The sequence below is a fragment of the Phoenix dactylifera genome, chromosome 14 (genome assembly GCF_009389715.1).
Source record: "Phoenix dactylifera cultivar Barhee BC4 chromosome 14, palm_55x_up_171113_PBpolish2nd_filt_p, whole genome shotgun sequence".
Lineage (NCBI taxonomy): Eukaryota > Viridiplantae > Streptophyta > Magnoliopsida > Arecales > Arecaceae > Phoenix > Phoenix dactylifera.
In genome coordinates, this window is record NC_052405.1 from 2,275,953 (window position 1) to 2,289,895 (window position 13,943).

At 40.4% G+C, this 13,943-nt stretch overlaps 2 protein-coding genes across 2 annotated transcripts; both read left to right on the forward strand.

Moving 5' to 3' along the window:
• The first annotated feature begins 588 nt into the window (after nt 1–588).
• LOC103714305 (protein trichome birefringence-like 8) lies at nt 589–2,735 on the forward strand. Its single transcript, XM_008801511.3, has 4 exons — nt 589–893; nt 1,314–1,703; nt 1,854–2,012; nt 2,094–2,735. The coding sequence occupies exons 1-4, from the start codon at nt 589–591 to the stop codon at nt 2,443–2,445; spliced, it is 1,206 nt and encodes a 401-aa protein (XP_008799733.1). The 3' UTR covers nt 2,446–2,735.
• A 5,001-nt stretch (nt 2,736–7,736) lies between these two features.
• Nucleotides 7,737–9,186, forward strand: LOC103714304 (probable F-box protein At2g36090). The gene has a single exon (XM_008801510.3). The coding sequence runs from the start codon at nt 7,927–7,929 to the stop codon at nt 8,872–8,874; it is 948 nt and encodes a 315-aa protein (XP_008799732.1). The 5' UTR covers nt 7,737–7,926; the 3' UTR covers nt 8,875–9,186.
• Nucleotides 9,187–13,943: the final 4,757 nt, after the last annotated feature.

Sequence of the window (13,943 nt, forward strand, 5' to 3'; positions counted from 1 at the left end):
TCTTCGGTGACTCTTAAACCTAGGATTCATGCTCGACACACAATCACTTTAAGGGTGAGTTCTCTTCTTCTTCTTGTTGGTACATTGGGAGTGATCAGTTTAATTGATAGATAAGATAACATACAGCATCATTCGCCCAACTCAACCTCAAGATAAACTCTTCGTTTTTCAACTTTCGACGTGCAGCAACAAGGAACAAACTCTTAATTAAGAATGCAAACAACCTATTTACTAGCTTGAGATAATTTACTGGAAGCAAAAGAGGCATCTGGCCGAGCCCATTCGCTTCCATAACTGATAGCTCTACCGCGGAACGACTAGCTAGCTTTTCTTCTCATCAAATCAACAACCCACGGCAAGATCAGCCATCGACTCCAAATTAAAAATTTATCTTGCACATACAATACCATGGAAAGTAGCAATATTTTGGACGGACCAGCGTTTTCCAAGGAACGTTACGCAACATCTCCGCATTTAGGTAGCTAAAAAAGCGCATCCAAAAGCCAATATCTCACCACCACCAACCATCCCAGCTCCTGGCTCTCGCATGCACCGCCCCTCTCTTCTCCTATTCATAGAAAGAAGGAGATGGGCTACGCCTTGTGCTTTCCTCTCGCAGTCCTTCTTTCAATCTTCTTTCTTCTCTTTCTGGACGTACTCCTTTCCATCTTCTTCTCCATCTTGCCTTCTTCTCTGCATGCATCGCACAAAGATCATCACCAAGTTTGTGACTACTCGCACGGGCAGTGGGTCTGGGACGAGGGGTATGGCTCCAAGTTTTATGGCGAAGATTGCCCGTTCTTGGACCCTGGATTCCGATGCCGGGCCAATGGCCGGAAAGACGCTGCCTACCTCAATTGGCGGTGGCAACCTTATGGGTGCGACCTCCCTACGTACGTCAAACCAGATGGACTTCCATGATCTCTTCTTTCCCTCTATTCTTATTTTTCATTCATAATGTTTCCTTTTTTTTGAAAACAATAATTAGTAAAGCACCATCAGTCATTTTAAAGAAATACATATTAAAGATCAGAACCGGAGCCTTCTCCAAATAAATTAAGGAGGCATGCATGCAGCTAGCCTTTGGGCAATATAACCCATTGTTGCACCAACTGCACTTCTATTTCTTTTAAATTTTTCTGGATTGGATTGAAAGTTATAGGTCTTTGGAAAAAAAATTTTCCTATTGATGAAAATAGGGACATATTCTTACATACCCTACAATTTTCCTGTTACAATAGTCTATATTGGATGCATTTTTTGTTTTGTTCCGGTAGTTCTCTCATGGGTTTCTTTCTTTTCATGAATGTTAGATTGGATGCTACTGATATGCTGGAGAGAAGCAGGAACCGAAAGATTGTATTCGCCGGGGATTCAATTGGGAGAAACCAATGGGAGTCATTGGTGTGTATGCTGGCTAAAGCTGCAGGGAACCGATCCAGGATCTTCGAGAAGTACGGGAGCCCCATAACCAAACACTGGGGCTTCCTTTCTTTGGTTTTCCAAGACTACAACCTTACGGTGGAGTACTACCGCACCCCCTACCTCGCGGTCGTAGGTCGCCCTCCTGCAGAATCCCCAAGCCAAGTCAAGAGGACCATTCGGCTCGACGTCTTGGCCTGGCAGTCCAAACGATGGGCCGATGCTGATGTGCTCATCCTCAATGCCGGTCACTGGTGGAACGAAGACAAAATCGCCAAATCGTGAGCACACAGTTTCTTCAAACAAGTTTTTGATCTATATATTTGCGCATCGATCGATCACTGAAGAATTTTGGTAGCAGCTAGCTTTAGTTTTTGTTTTCCTTCCTTTCCATCAAAGTTGGCTGATTGTAAGCTCTTCCTGCACCCCAGAGGAAGCTATTTTCAGGTTGGTCAAGCAATAAACATGACCATGGATGTGAAGGAGGCATTTGGGAGGACCCTACAGACAGTGAAGGAGTGGACCCTTAGGAACCTAAAGCAAGAAAACAGCTATTTCTTCTTCCGAAGTTATGCTCCATCTCACTACAGGCAAGTGAACCAAACATTAATGTTTAGTCCTCGACACAGCTACCTGTTTCAGACCAATGACATGAACGAGATGGATTGCAGCAATGGAGCATGGGACAATGGAGGCTCGTGTCACGCCGATACAGCACCAGGAATCGAGGCTAGTGCACTCGAACCCGAGCCATGGAACAATGAAATCATCTCAGATATGATCGAAGAGATGAAGGGTGATGGAAGGCAGGTGCAGCTTCTCAACATCACGTACTCAACAGGATTCAGGAAAGATGGTCATCCTTCGAGCCATCGGGAGCCGGGCACGCCGGGTGATGCTCCTCAAGATTGCAGCCACTGGTGCCTCCCGGGGGTGCCTGATATGTGGAACGAGCTCCTCTATGCTCATCTCCTCTCCATGGGCTACGACACCAAGAGGAAATCTGATATTAGGAAACAATGACTTAAGGGCCACAGAGACTGATGTGAATTAATATTGTAGCCTGTAGAGTAGTCAGGACGGCCAAGTATTCTACAACAAAACTTGGCTGATATCCTGGGCCTAATTCGGCCTAATAGCTTCCTTGGAAGGAGGAAATAGAGTGCAAACACAGTGCTTCTATCTCTGTTGGAAAAAGTTGGCTTTAGACTCTGGTTGAGCAGTTCGGTGTCTGCCTGCAAACAAAATTAGATAGAGTAACTCATTTCTGGCTAGGTGCTTTTTTTTTCTGAAAAACTTTGATCTTCATGTCATTTTTTTTCTGACTTGGATCATGACCGCACCTGAAAAATTGATTTTAAAACTAATGTTTGATTTTGATCCCAATTCCAATTCTGTTCTCGGCATCGAACTTCCAGCGGAACTGGAATAAAACGTTACCAAACATCATCTTGATCATAACCAGTCTTTTATATTTCAGCTTTGGTGTCATCTTAATGTTAACGGCAAAACCAATTTAGTGTTGGTCCATTGCTGGGCCAATTTATGATCATAGATTACACCTTTCTACATTGTGTAGAGCAAAATTTTCAACCCTACTCCAGAATGATACTTACCATTTTGAATAACATGGTCATATGTTAGCAAGCATTGCAACGGCAAGGGTAACAGCCATCTTGATTGCATGCTTTCAAAGATCATGATAGGAATTCTGCACTTAAATATGAACCAAAAAACAAAACGTTAATCAATTTGCCTTCACTCAACAAATCAAAAAATCATCTTATTTTATTAGATTCTAAGCCTAATTGGGCATATTTGTTGTATAGATTCTTTTGGCAGGATATGAAAGACATATGACATCAATCAGAGATGGGAATGTTGTATGCTACTTAAAGTAAGACTGCTTTGAGTATATATAACTTTAATTCTCAAAGTAAAGCTATTAGCACAGCTAGACTACCCTCATCTGATCACCAAATTAACTAATCTTAGCTTCATACAAACAGATTTGCACACCTTCCTGCAATAACTGGAACCTTGACATACCTTGTCATCATTTGGGCTCCTGAGCTAGAAAATGAGGATGCCAACTCGAGCACAAAAAATCTAAAATCCACGGAGCATCAATCATAGTTCAATTTACTTCATAAGCCACCCTCCTGTGCATATTGCATTGCGAACTTCTCCGATGTTAATTGACTCATGATGATTAGGAAATCATGGTTTACATGAATAGGATTAAATTCCACTAACACCATCGAGCAGCCGAGAGGTGCCATTGCTTGGGTCAAGTCCTAGTCGGTAGAGGATGCAACTTCTGCAAATTTATTTGGTTAATGCCGATCAAGTGGGGTGGTGATCTAGCCCTAGTTCTATCAGTTACATGCCTTGAATACAGAAACACCACCCATGCATGTCCTCAATAATTTTGAAGCAAGAAATCATGCAGAAAATAATTTTAAATTGCATTCAAGCTGGAAAAAAAAACCATGAAACCCTAGGTCACCCAATACAATGTAATGCTCTAATGCCATGGGCAAATTGAAGAACTTCTGTTAGAAAAACCGCCAATCCTGGATGAATTGCACCAATTCCCTGCCGCCATAGCAAATGGATCGAGAACTAGGGAAAACTCTGAGTGATGACACTCCATATAGCATCACTCTTTTAAGTTGTGTTCTTTGAGCTATGTCTACCAACTCGACTTGAGAGTTTAGAATATTTGAAATTTGTCTTCACATCCATGAACCATATGGTATGATGTGTCAATTTGAGCTGCACTCCTGACTACAAATGATTACTATCAACTACTGGAATTAGTGCAAGGGCTAGATACAGAGATATGATTAGGGATGATAATTTACAAACAAATCCACTAACCTAACTCGCAACCAACCCAATTTAAATAAGCTTGAGTTTGAAATAAATAGATCCAAATTATAAATAGGTTAACATGCTAGAAATATTTATTTTGCTGGGTTTGGGTTTCAATTTTTGAAACATTTAACAATTGGGTCAGGTCATTATCCAACCCATTGAACCTATCTAAGTCCCACTTAATCTATTTAATTAAAACCTACCTAAGCTATTTAAAATACGTCTAACTCATCTAAGATACGTTTAATCTATTTAATCTAGTTCATCATGTTTATCAAGAATCATGCAAATAGAGAATGCAGGTTTGGTTCTCAATTTTTGACTCATTTAATAGACATGTTAGATTTGGATTGATATGTTTTTGATCCAACCCGATCCGACCTAATTACAATGCCAAGCTATAGTTCAATTGCGGTAATGGGCGGAACCTACAACTGCATGCTTATGTAGGGATCCCCACATATTCTAAGCTGCAGGCTAGAATGAAAATAAGAGGGAGTTCGATTTCACATTTTTAAATTGCCAGATGGCACTTATTGCTCATTGATTGTCTGTTTAACATAAGAAGCCACTCCAGAATCTATTAAACAATGTATACCTTATGGTTCTATTATATTTAATGGCTCATAGCTGATAGTCCAATATACAACACTAGCTCAAGCGTATGGCTCGACATATGAACCAAGAAAGCTGCTATTTTTTAATTAGCTGGAGCGCAAGTTTCTTCCAACGTATTTTTTATATTATCTAGTATTTTATTACAGTATCTAGTATATGCTATGTATGTGCGTGAATTGTACCTTCCTTAAAAAGAAAAAAGAGAGAAGGAAATAGAACTCCATCAAGAGAGAAACTGAGAGAAATACACCACGTAAAAGAGGAAGCATGCTGCTACATGATAACAAAAATAAATAAATGATCGGATGAAAAAAAGAAACAGATACGGATGTCGAAATTTTATGCTTAAACATCACGGGATCCAGATTTATGAAGAATTACTCAAAAGATTAAGTGCCACCGAAACCATTTTATTTTCTTAGTTAGCCTGGTCAAATCAAGTACCAAAAATAAATTACAGGATATAGCAGCCGCTGAGGAGATCACATTAATGGTGTCTCATCTTCAGAATTTATGGACCCAACGTTAAGCCTTGGCCCAGGGTTCCAGAGTTAGGCCTGCCGAAAACGATCAAAGAACTCCTCACTTGCATGCATTTTATTAAGCATGACCGTGCCAAACCTGGCCATGAGAATGGCACATCCTTCCCTTATAACAACTCAAAATCGAGTGGCAAAAGAGGCCAGCCATGGAGACTGCAGTCCATGTCGTAATCAAGCTCGCTTCCACTCCACTCATGAGGCGAGGGGAAGAGAAATAATAAAACCAAGAAAGTGACCTTGGTGGGGCGACCCTCTCAACTGCTTCCTTTTTAATTAATGGTGCCAGGGTTTCTAGAGCACGCAGTATACAAGCTTTCAGGCCTGCAACAGTGCCATTATCTCATGGTGAAAAGGAAAGCTGAACTCTCTCGAAGTCTACCTCAAAACTAAACCCTATTGTATTATAGTATATTACCTTTTCACTACCTGATAGAACTATAAAAATTTAATACGACCGACCTCCAAAAATGTAATCTCACATTCAGCAAACTATCATCTACCTTTTTTTTTCTTTAAAAGAGAGAAAAAAAAGATTCATAATCTATATAATGTGACATCAAGGGGAACTGCAGACTGATATCTATGAGCTAGTATTTGCTAAATATATACATGCATCATCACTCATGGTTGTGAGCTTGATATGATTTTTAATAGAAGAATGAACTCAAACTTCTGGCATGGAAAATAGTTGCAATTCTCCATACTAAAATCATGCTTCATTTCTTCCCTGTGTAGCTTCCTCTTAAAGCCTGTGGATTTCATGAGCTGAAACTCATGACTTGAAAAATAAGGGAGGGCTATCATCATGCCGACCTAATTTCCAAGCTTCTTGGTATGCTCATCTGATTCTTTTGTTTTGAAGAAGATTTCGACACCGACTAATAAATAGCTGGTATTGGATTCTTAGCGCAACGACCTCAAAAACTTTGATGAATGAATATATATAAGGCCTGTAAATTAAGTTGCATGCAGAGTGCACTATAGAGGTTACCCCTTTGGCTAACTCAAGTTAACAATGACCAAGGAAAATCTTTGTTCATCGACTACCATAGCTACACAACTTGTCTAATTTTTTTTTGATGAAACACGACTCGTCTATTTGCTGACGAACTGATACTTTATGCCAATTTTACGAATTTTTTAAAGTGAACAGAATCATGGAAATATCTTCCAATTAAACATATGAAGATGATATGTGGTTAACAAATAATTATAGACCCAACTTTTCAAAGTACAAAGAGAAGGCTCGACACAGTAATTGACACGCTCTTGCGTCAGAAAGGTGTATATTCTTTGAGAAACATTAAAAAATTCTGAGCTTGTGACACGATAAAACAATTAAGTGCTAGTTTAATTAGCACCGTAGCCCAATTGCCATATGGTGTGGTTTGTTAACTCTACCAAGTGCATGTAATTCAAAGATACAGAGTCCAATCTGGCTGTCAGGAAGGTATATATAAATGGTTATCAAACTATTAAATTTATGGTTCGCTCAAAAATGCTGCAAAAGTGAATGCATGGGCTAATAGGTTTTTATTTGTTGTTGTGAAAGCAGAGTTAATAGGCTAATTTAACCCCGTATGTTTATAATATAGTTTTTATTTCAATGGAAATACGATATAAAAAAGTCGCATATTAAAAGGTATTTGCACATGACAGATACCAATCTTGAAACTTACAGTTTGGTGCATATTAAAAGTGATGTTATATTAATCTGCACATCTCATCTAAATCATGCATTCACTTGAAGTCCTATTCAGATGCTTAGATAAATGATTCATGAATAATAAATAAAATTTACCATGCATTGCAAATGGTGAGAATAGGTTCGCAGTGGAAGAGAAGGATTTTTTTTTCCAATTAAAGATACTTTCGAACTCGCAATCTCTTGAAAACCATAAATACCATAAATTATCTTTTAAGAGGAGCCCACAAAATTCTTACTCTTAGAATTTTGTAATCTCAAAGCTTTTTTGTCAAAAATATTCTTTCCAGTCATTTATTATAATTTTTTAAATCTTAAATCCTGAATCTTAATCCAAACAAGCCCTAATTAAAGCATAACGCAGTCTCTAGTCTCTAGCGTCAGCTACGGCTTGATTGGTTTATGATCATTCTTATCATTATTAGGATAGATATCAGCTGTTGTGAGGTGAATAGCCACGTAATCTTGAATTAGAGACCGAGATTCAAAACCGGCTAAATCCGGCGAAACAGTGGGTGTCATATCCGACAACTCGGCAACTGGCTAACAAGTAACAGCGTTGTCTCCCCTCTTTTGCCCCCGGCCAGATATTCTATTGCCGGAATAACCACCCAACCCCGAACGGTGTCCCATCTCAAATAAAAAACTACCATCAAACTATCGCTTATCGGTTTCCTCTCCACTCTCCATAAAAAAGCTATTCCCCCTTCTCCCTCCATTTCACTCAAAGGCGAGATTTTTAACGCGATATCGATTCCCATGGCCACCGAACCGACGGCCGTCGGCCGCGGAGACACTACAATTGAGGACCTCCACGAGGACGTCCTGACGAGGGCTCTCCGGCTCCTGGACGGGCCGGCGCTGGCGGCGTCGAGCTGCGCCACCGCCCGCCTCCGGTCGCTCTCCACCCAGCCCCAACTCTGGCGCGACCTCTGCCTCGCCACCTGGCCCTCCCTCCGCCACCCCCGCCTCCTTCGCCTCCTTCCCTCCTTCCACCAGTCCCACCGCTCCTTCTTCTCCGACGCCCACCCCTTCCCCTACCCCCGCGCCACCACCGCCGCCGGCGAAGGCCGCCGCCTCACGGAGCTCATCTCCGCCGTCGATCTGTACCGCGACGGCGACCCGATATGCTCCCGCGTCGTGGAGACGGAGACCACCACGCTCTGGTTCCAAGGCGCGCCCTTTCGCATCGACGCCCTCGACCGGAAGGATCCAGCGGCGGCGACGCCGGTGATATCGCCGGCGGAATTAACCTTGAGCTGGGTGGTGATCGACCCGGTCGGACTCCGCGCGGTGAACCTATCCAGCCGGCGGCCGGTGTCGGTGGACCGGCACTGGTACACGGGAGAGACCCTGGTCCGGTTCGCGACGGTTTTGGAGGCGAAAGGCTTGGTTTACTCCGCCGGCGTGGTGGTCACGTGCGGGGAGGAGACGGGACACGTGAGGGAGGCGAGCCTGACGGTCGAGAGCATGGATGGTACTTGCTTGAGTGGGAGAGACACCTTGGAAATCTTGGGGGCCGCATTAGAAGGTCAGAGGAGAAGGGAAACGAAAGGGGAAACGATGAAGAGATACGAGGAGTTCGTGAAGGCGAAACGGCGGCGGAAGGAGCGGAAAGCGAGGAGGGAGGGGATGCTGGACATGTTCTGCACCGCCCTCGGGGTCTCAGTGTTCCTCAGTTTTTTGTTAATGGTGGCTTTCAAATAATTAATGTTCTCAGTTTTCCGATAATTATTAGTATGATAATTTTTTATTCATCGTCGGCGGCCGGCTGGCCTGTCGGAAAAATTGGCCGGCAGTCAAGACCAGAAAATAAACCTCCCCAGGTCATGTAAGTATGGGAATATATGCCTACATGAGACAAGAGTGCTCATGGATAAGATTATTCTACTGTACCTAATCTTAATATATTTTTTTTCTCATAATATCATGCTTAAGATGATGTATTTGTACTTCTTGTATTCTTATCGGCCAAATGATGCCTTGAGAAGTTACATGTTCATTTCTGAGTTTTTTAAAGTCTTCTCCCTCTCAACTTATTCTCCTGTTCTGAATGCCACATGCAGCCACAAGCATGCAAGTAATTTTTTTAAACAAGTAAATATAATGAAAATGTTTCATTTATTGTAGTATCAGGGATCAGAGTTTATCAGTGTGGTTAAAAACATATCCAGTCCAGTCTAGAAATAAGAAATAAGAAAAAGTTGCAAACACAGGAAAAGGAAGCATCTTGACAGCCAATCAAACAAGTAATTTCAGCAGATCAGGATTGTCACTATGGTCTTGCACTATCTGTTTCTCAAACTGGGATTTCCTTCATTTTAATATCCTGGAATTTACAGCAAACAAGCTGTCTTCCTGGTGATGTTTCACAATCGCTGAAAGATATGTCAAAAAATTTCTTTAGGAAACAAAAGAAGAGTAATCTAGTATCCTGAGTATCTTATAACTTGGGAAATCAAATAGAGCATGTTTTGTACCAAAAAGGAAAATGGGGCTTGGAGTGTGAAGGGGAAGTGAAGAATAGTTTGTGAAATGTAAGGAGAGGCTGGAGAGGAAGGCCAGCATAGAATAGAGGGGGTGTTGGTGGTTGACAGACAACTAATTGCATCTGGTTCTTTGATTAATCAGCCAATTGGATCGGCGGAACAGATCAGATGACAAGCTGGGATGTTAGGCTGGCGACCTTGTCTGAAAAGGTTAATGGAAGAAAGCAGAAGGAATCGAGACACAAAACCCAAGCGTGAGGCGAAAGAGATCATGGATGAGATATTTTGGTGAATGCACCTAAGCTTTCGAAGCAGTATAAGTTTTAGCATGGTGACCTTGTCATGGTAGCATCTTTGAGGCAGTTGCAATATTCTATCCAAACTAGGGAGGAGTTTTCTGACTACTCTTGAGTTTCTGGTTGGCCATGATAAAATTCTGAAAATCTTAATATTCACTCAATAATGCATGAATTTCATCAATTATTCATGATTTCTTCATGACGATGAAATTGTCTCTGACTATGGATTGATGATGCTGGCTATTGTACAATATTATATGTGGATTTTATTGTTTTCTAGTTTTTCCCAGCCCTAAACTTGTGACTGCTGCTGATATTTGTTCTTCAATCTTTTGTTGACAATAGATAAGAAAGGTATGGCATTTAAACCTTTGATACCTAGCCATGGGCATGCTATTATGGTCCTCCACATCTAAATTCTCAAAGGGGTCTCCATTATTTGGACTTTTCCGGAAAAAAAAGCAGCCTGGCCGACTAATGTTGCTGTCTCAACAGTCCCCCCACCCAAACCCACCAACAACCCCAAAAACTAGCACTTAATCATCATAAAAACATTTGATACATCATGATGTTGATGGATCAGGTAACTATAGACTGCCTGAGATGGTTAGAATTTCATTTTCATGGGCCAACGTAAAAAGAATTACAACAAATTGATGACAGATTGCTATTCAAACATGACAAAAAACTTCCATTGAATATCTAATTTCAAATATCTTACTTAGAAGAGATAAGCAACAATGCAGCTAATGCTTGTAAGAGTTTGCTTACAGACTAAGAGTTTAATTTTTGTAAGAGTTTGTTATTCAAACATGACAAAAAAACTTCCTCCTTTGCTTCAAATTCAGTAGCATTATGGAGAAAAAGATTATCCTTACTGCGAGACGAGACATTTTCCCCAGAGTTATACTCACCTTTGCTACTCTTTCTCTATTGGCTTAGCGTTGAATATCCTCAATTTTTGTGACATCTTTTTGACCAGAAATAGAGTCGAAGAAAAGTAAGAGCCATACATCTTAGAGGTTAGGTCACATATCAAGAAGAGTTAAAGATCACAGAAAAGATCACCTTCTTAGCTAACTTCTCTTTCTCAGCGATAGGATTTCCCTGTAAGTTGAGGTTTTTCAAGTTGTGCAAAAAGGATCTAACATTTGGATGAACCATTAGCATCTTTCAGATTGAAGTAACAGTCAGGCAGCATTAATCACCGAACTTTAAGTCTGACCAATTGTCAATAAGATTGGTCCCAAGATCTAAATTTTGGACTTCTATGTTCTGTGCCAACTCAGCTGGGAGAGTCTGGGGAATGAAGCAAGACATGGTTACAGGTAACAGAGACTAGCAAGGAAAAAAAAAGGATTGTAACAACAACTACATGTATGTATTGCAGGTAAAACATACTGTAATCTTGTTGTGAGCAGATCTGACTTCCTTCAAATCCACGCATGACATGAGGAAAAACCTGATTTCTTGGATTTGACAATGGGAGAGAGAGCTGAAATATGATGTAAGTTAAAAAAGCTGTAACAACTTCTGATATAAATGATCATAGATGCCAAAAACAAAAGAAAGAAGTAAAACAATATTGATAATTTTTTAGTGATATAACAATATCAATATTTAAACTCTTGCCTTTTTGAAAGATGTCAATTTCATCAAAGAGTCGCCAATCTCATGTATTGGAGTTCATGAAAGAACTGAGGAGAAAAGATTTAAGGATGAAAGAAAGTAAACATTGTCATTCTTTTAAAAGCATTTCTTATCAATGCCCAATATACTGAGTTGGTATTTATTGACCAAAAGCATGCAATAAAACTGCCAAAAGTTAAAAGGAGAATGTCGAAATTATAATGAGAATTATACATAATGCATTATATCTAAAGCAGTGTAAAACGAATTAAAACACTATAATCTGACATCATAATCTAATATTTTCCCAACTAACCGGAGTCGGTGTTGTGGTTCAAATTTGGCCCGAGGGTGACCACGCCGGAGGAGTCGAGGGAGCCGCCGGTGGTTGGAAGAAGAAGACAGAGGTCATCTCCTGCACGATGGCGGCGGCGGACCTGCACAAAGTCTCACCAATGTTTCCGGTGAGGGTTCTCCGAAGTTAGAGTGGGTAAATTTGGTCCAGCCAAAAAGTCCATTCGAAGTTACCTGATCGGGCTATTTATAATTCCGGTGGAGAGGCCCAGGTGGCAAAGGCATTGTCCGCCCTCATCATGAGAGGGGGCGTGGCTCTAAGCTGAATGGCGCGCAGCTAAGGCTGGTCAGTGGCGTGTGGTGCTGTCCGTTCTCGAGAATGGTAAGGTGTTGACAGTTACAGCAGGGTATGGCCGGAGTAGTCATGGTGTTGTCCTTTGACTGTCAATAGCGTGGGCGCGCACATGGGTGCGGTTGTTGGCGAGGCCGAGCCCATTGAGAGATCACGTCATGCGTTTGGCGAAGTCGGCTAGACGGGTGCTTAAGGTAGATCGGCTCCCCATGTTCCGAGGTGTGCTCGGTGGAGCGCCCCAAGCTCGAGAGTCGGGACGTACTATTGAAGTGGGCGCCCCGAGCTTGGTCGGGGTGGGTCGACGAATATTGGAGATACCCCGAATTTGATCGGACGAGTTGGCAAATATTCGAGACCGATGGAGCTTTTGGCGAAGTCCGAGGCCGAGCTGATTCTAGGCCGGGCCAAGGATTCAACTGGTCGGTATTGACATTTATTAAGCCAAAACTGGGCAGCCTTTTAACATCTACCTCGTCCATCAGTCGGCTTTATATATCCTCATTCGTCAAATATTCTTATCTAAGGCTACTTATGATGTTATTCCAAGTTTCTCCATACTCCTCAAAATCTGCATTTATGTTATTTAGGTCTTCCTACAATTGTCTTAACACCTTCAACACAAACTAAAGTATCTCTCCTTATAGGAGCCCTCTCAGAACTTCATCATACATATCCATACCATCTCAATTGATTTTCCATCACTTTATCTTTAATTTGAACAACTTCTATATCTCCACCAATATATTCATTTCGTAATATATCCTTCCTAGTTTTACCGCGCATTCATCTTAATATTCTCATTTTTGCACAATTTGTTTTCACATACTTTCTTTATAGCCCAATACTCTAAGCCATACAATATTGCAGCCCTTACTTGTCTTCTATAAAAATTTCTTTGAGGTCTTTAAGGTAAACACCTATCATATAATATTTTATATGAATTTTCCACTTCATCCATTGACCACTAATTTTATTGCATATCTCTTCATCTATGTCTCCATTATTTGATATAATAGATCTTAAATAACGAAATCAATCACTATGTGATATCTTTTATCCAAATATCTTAATTGATAATATGTGTTCATCTCTATCCTCATTAAATTTACATTCTACATATCTAGATTTTTTCTACTAATTTTTAAGCTTCTATCATCCACAAGTTTCTCCATAATTCAAATTTATCATTTAATCTATTTTATCAATCAGCACTATATTATATGCAAATAATATACATTACATTACATCTTTCTAAATATTAGCTGTGTTCATTCATAATTAATACAAAAAGATATTGATTTAGCGCTAATCCTTGATGTAAGCCTATTGTGACTAGAAAAATATTTGTTGTATTGCAATAACTTCTATAACACTTGTTAATGCCCCAACATACATGCCCTCAATTATTTCAATATACTGTTTATGAACGCTCTTCCTTCTTAAAGCCCACCAATCACTTTTCTTGGCACCCTATCATAAGTTTTCTCTAATCAATAAAGACCATATGTAGACTTTCCCCTTTGCTCTATATTTTTCTAGCAGCTGCCCAAACAAAAAGTTAGTCTCTATTATTGACTTTTCGGGCATAAATCTAAATTGATTATCTAAAATAGTTGTTATTTTTTCTTAATCTTTGTTCAATTACACTTTCTCATAATTTTATAGAGTAACTCGTAAGCGTAATTTCATAAAAATTAGAATAGTTTTGTACAT

Coding starts and splice junctions, on each gene's coding strand:
- LOC103714304 (XM_008801510.3), top strand. CDS start 7,927: ATGGCCACCGAACCGACGGCCGTCGGCCGCGGAGACACTACAATTGAG.
- LOC103714305 (XM_008801511.3), top strand. CDS start 589: ATGGGCTACGCCTTGTGCTTTCCTCTCGCAGTCCTTCTTTCAATCTTC. Junction 1,704..1,853: donor GAAGACAAAATCGCCAAATC/GTGAGCACACAG, acceptor CCTGCACCCCAG/AGGAAGCTATTTTCAGGTTG. Junction 2,013..2,093: donor TATGCTCCATCTCACTACAG/GCAAGTGAACCA, acceptor GATGGATTGCAG/CAATGGAGCATGGGACAATG.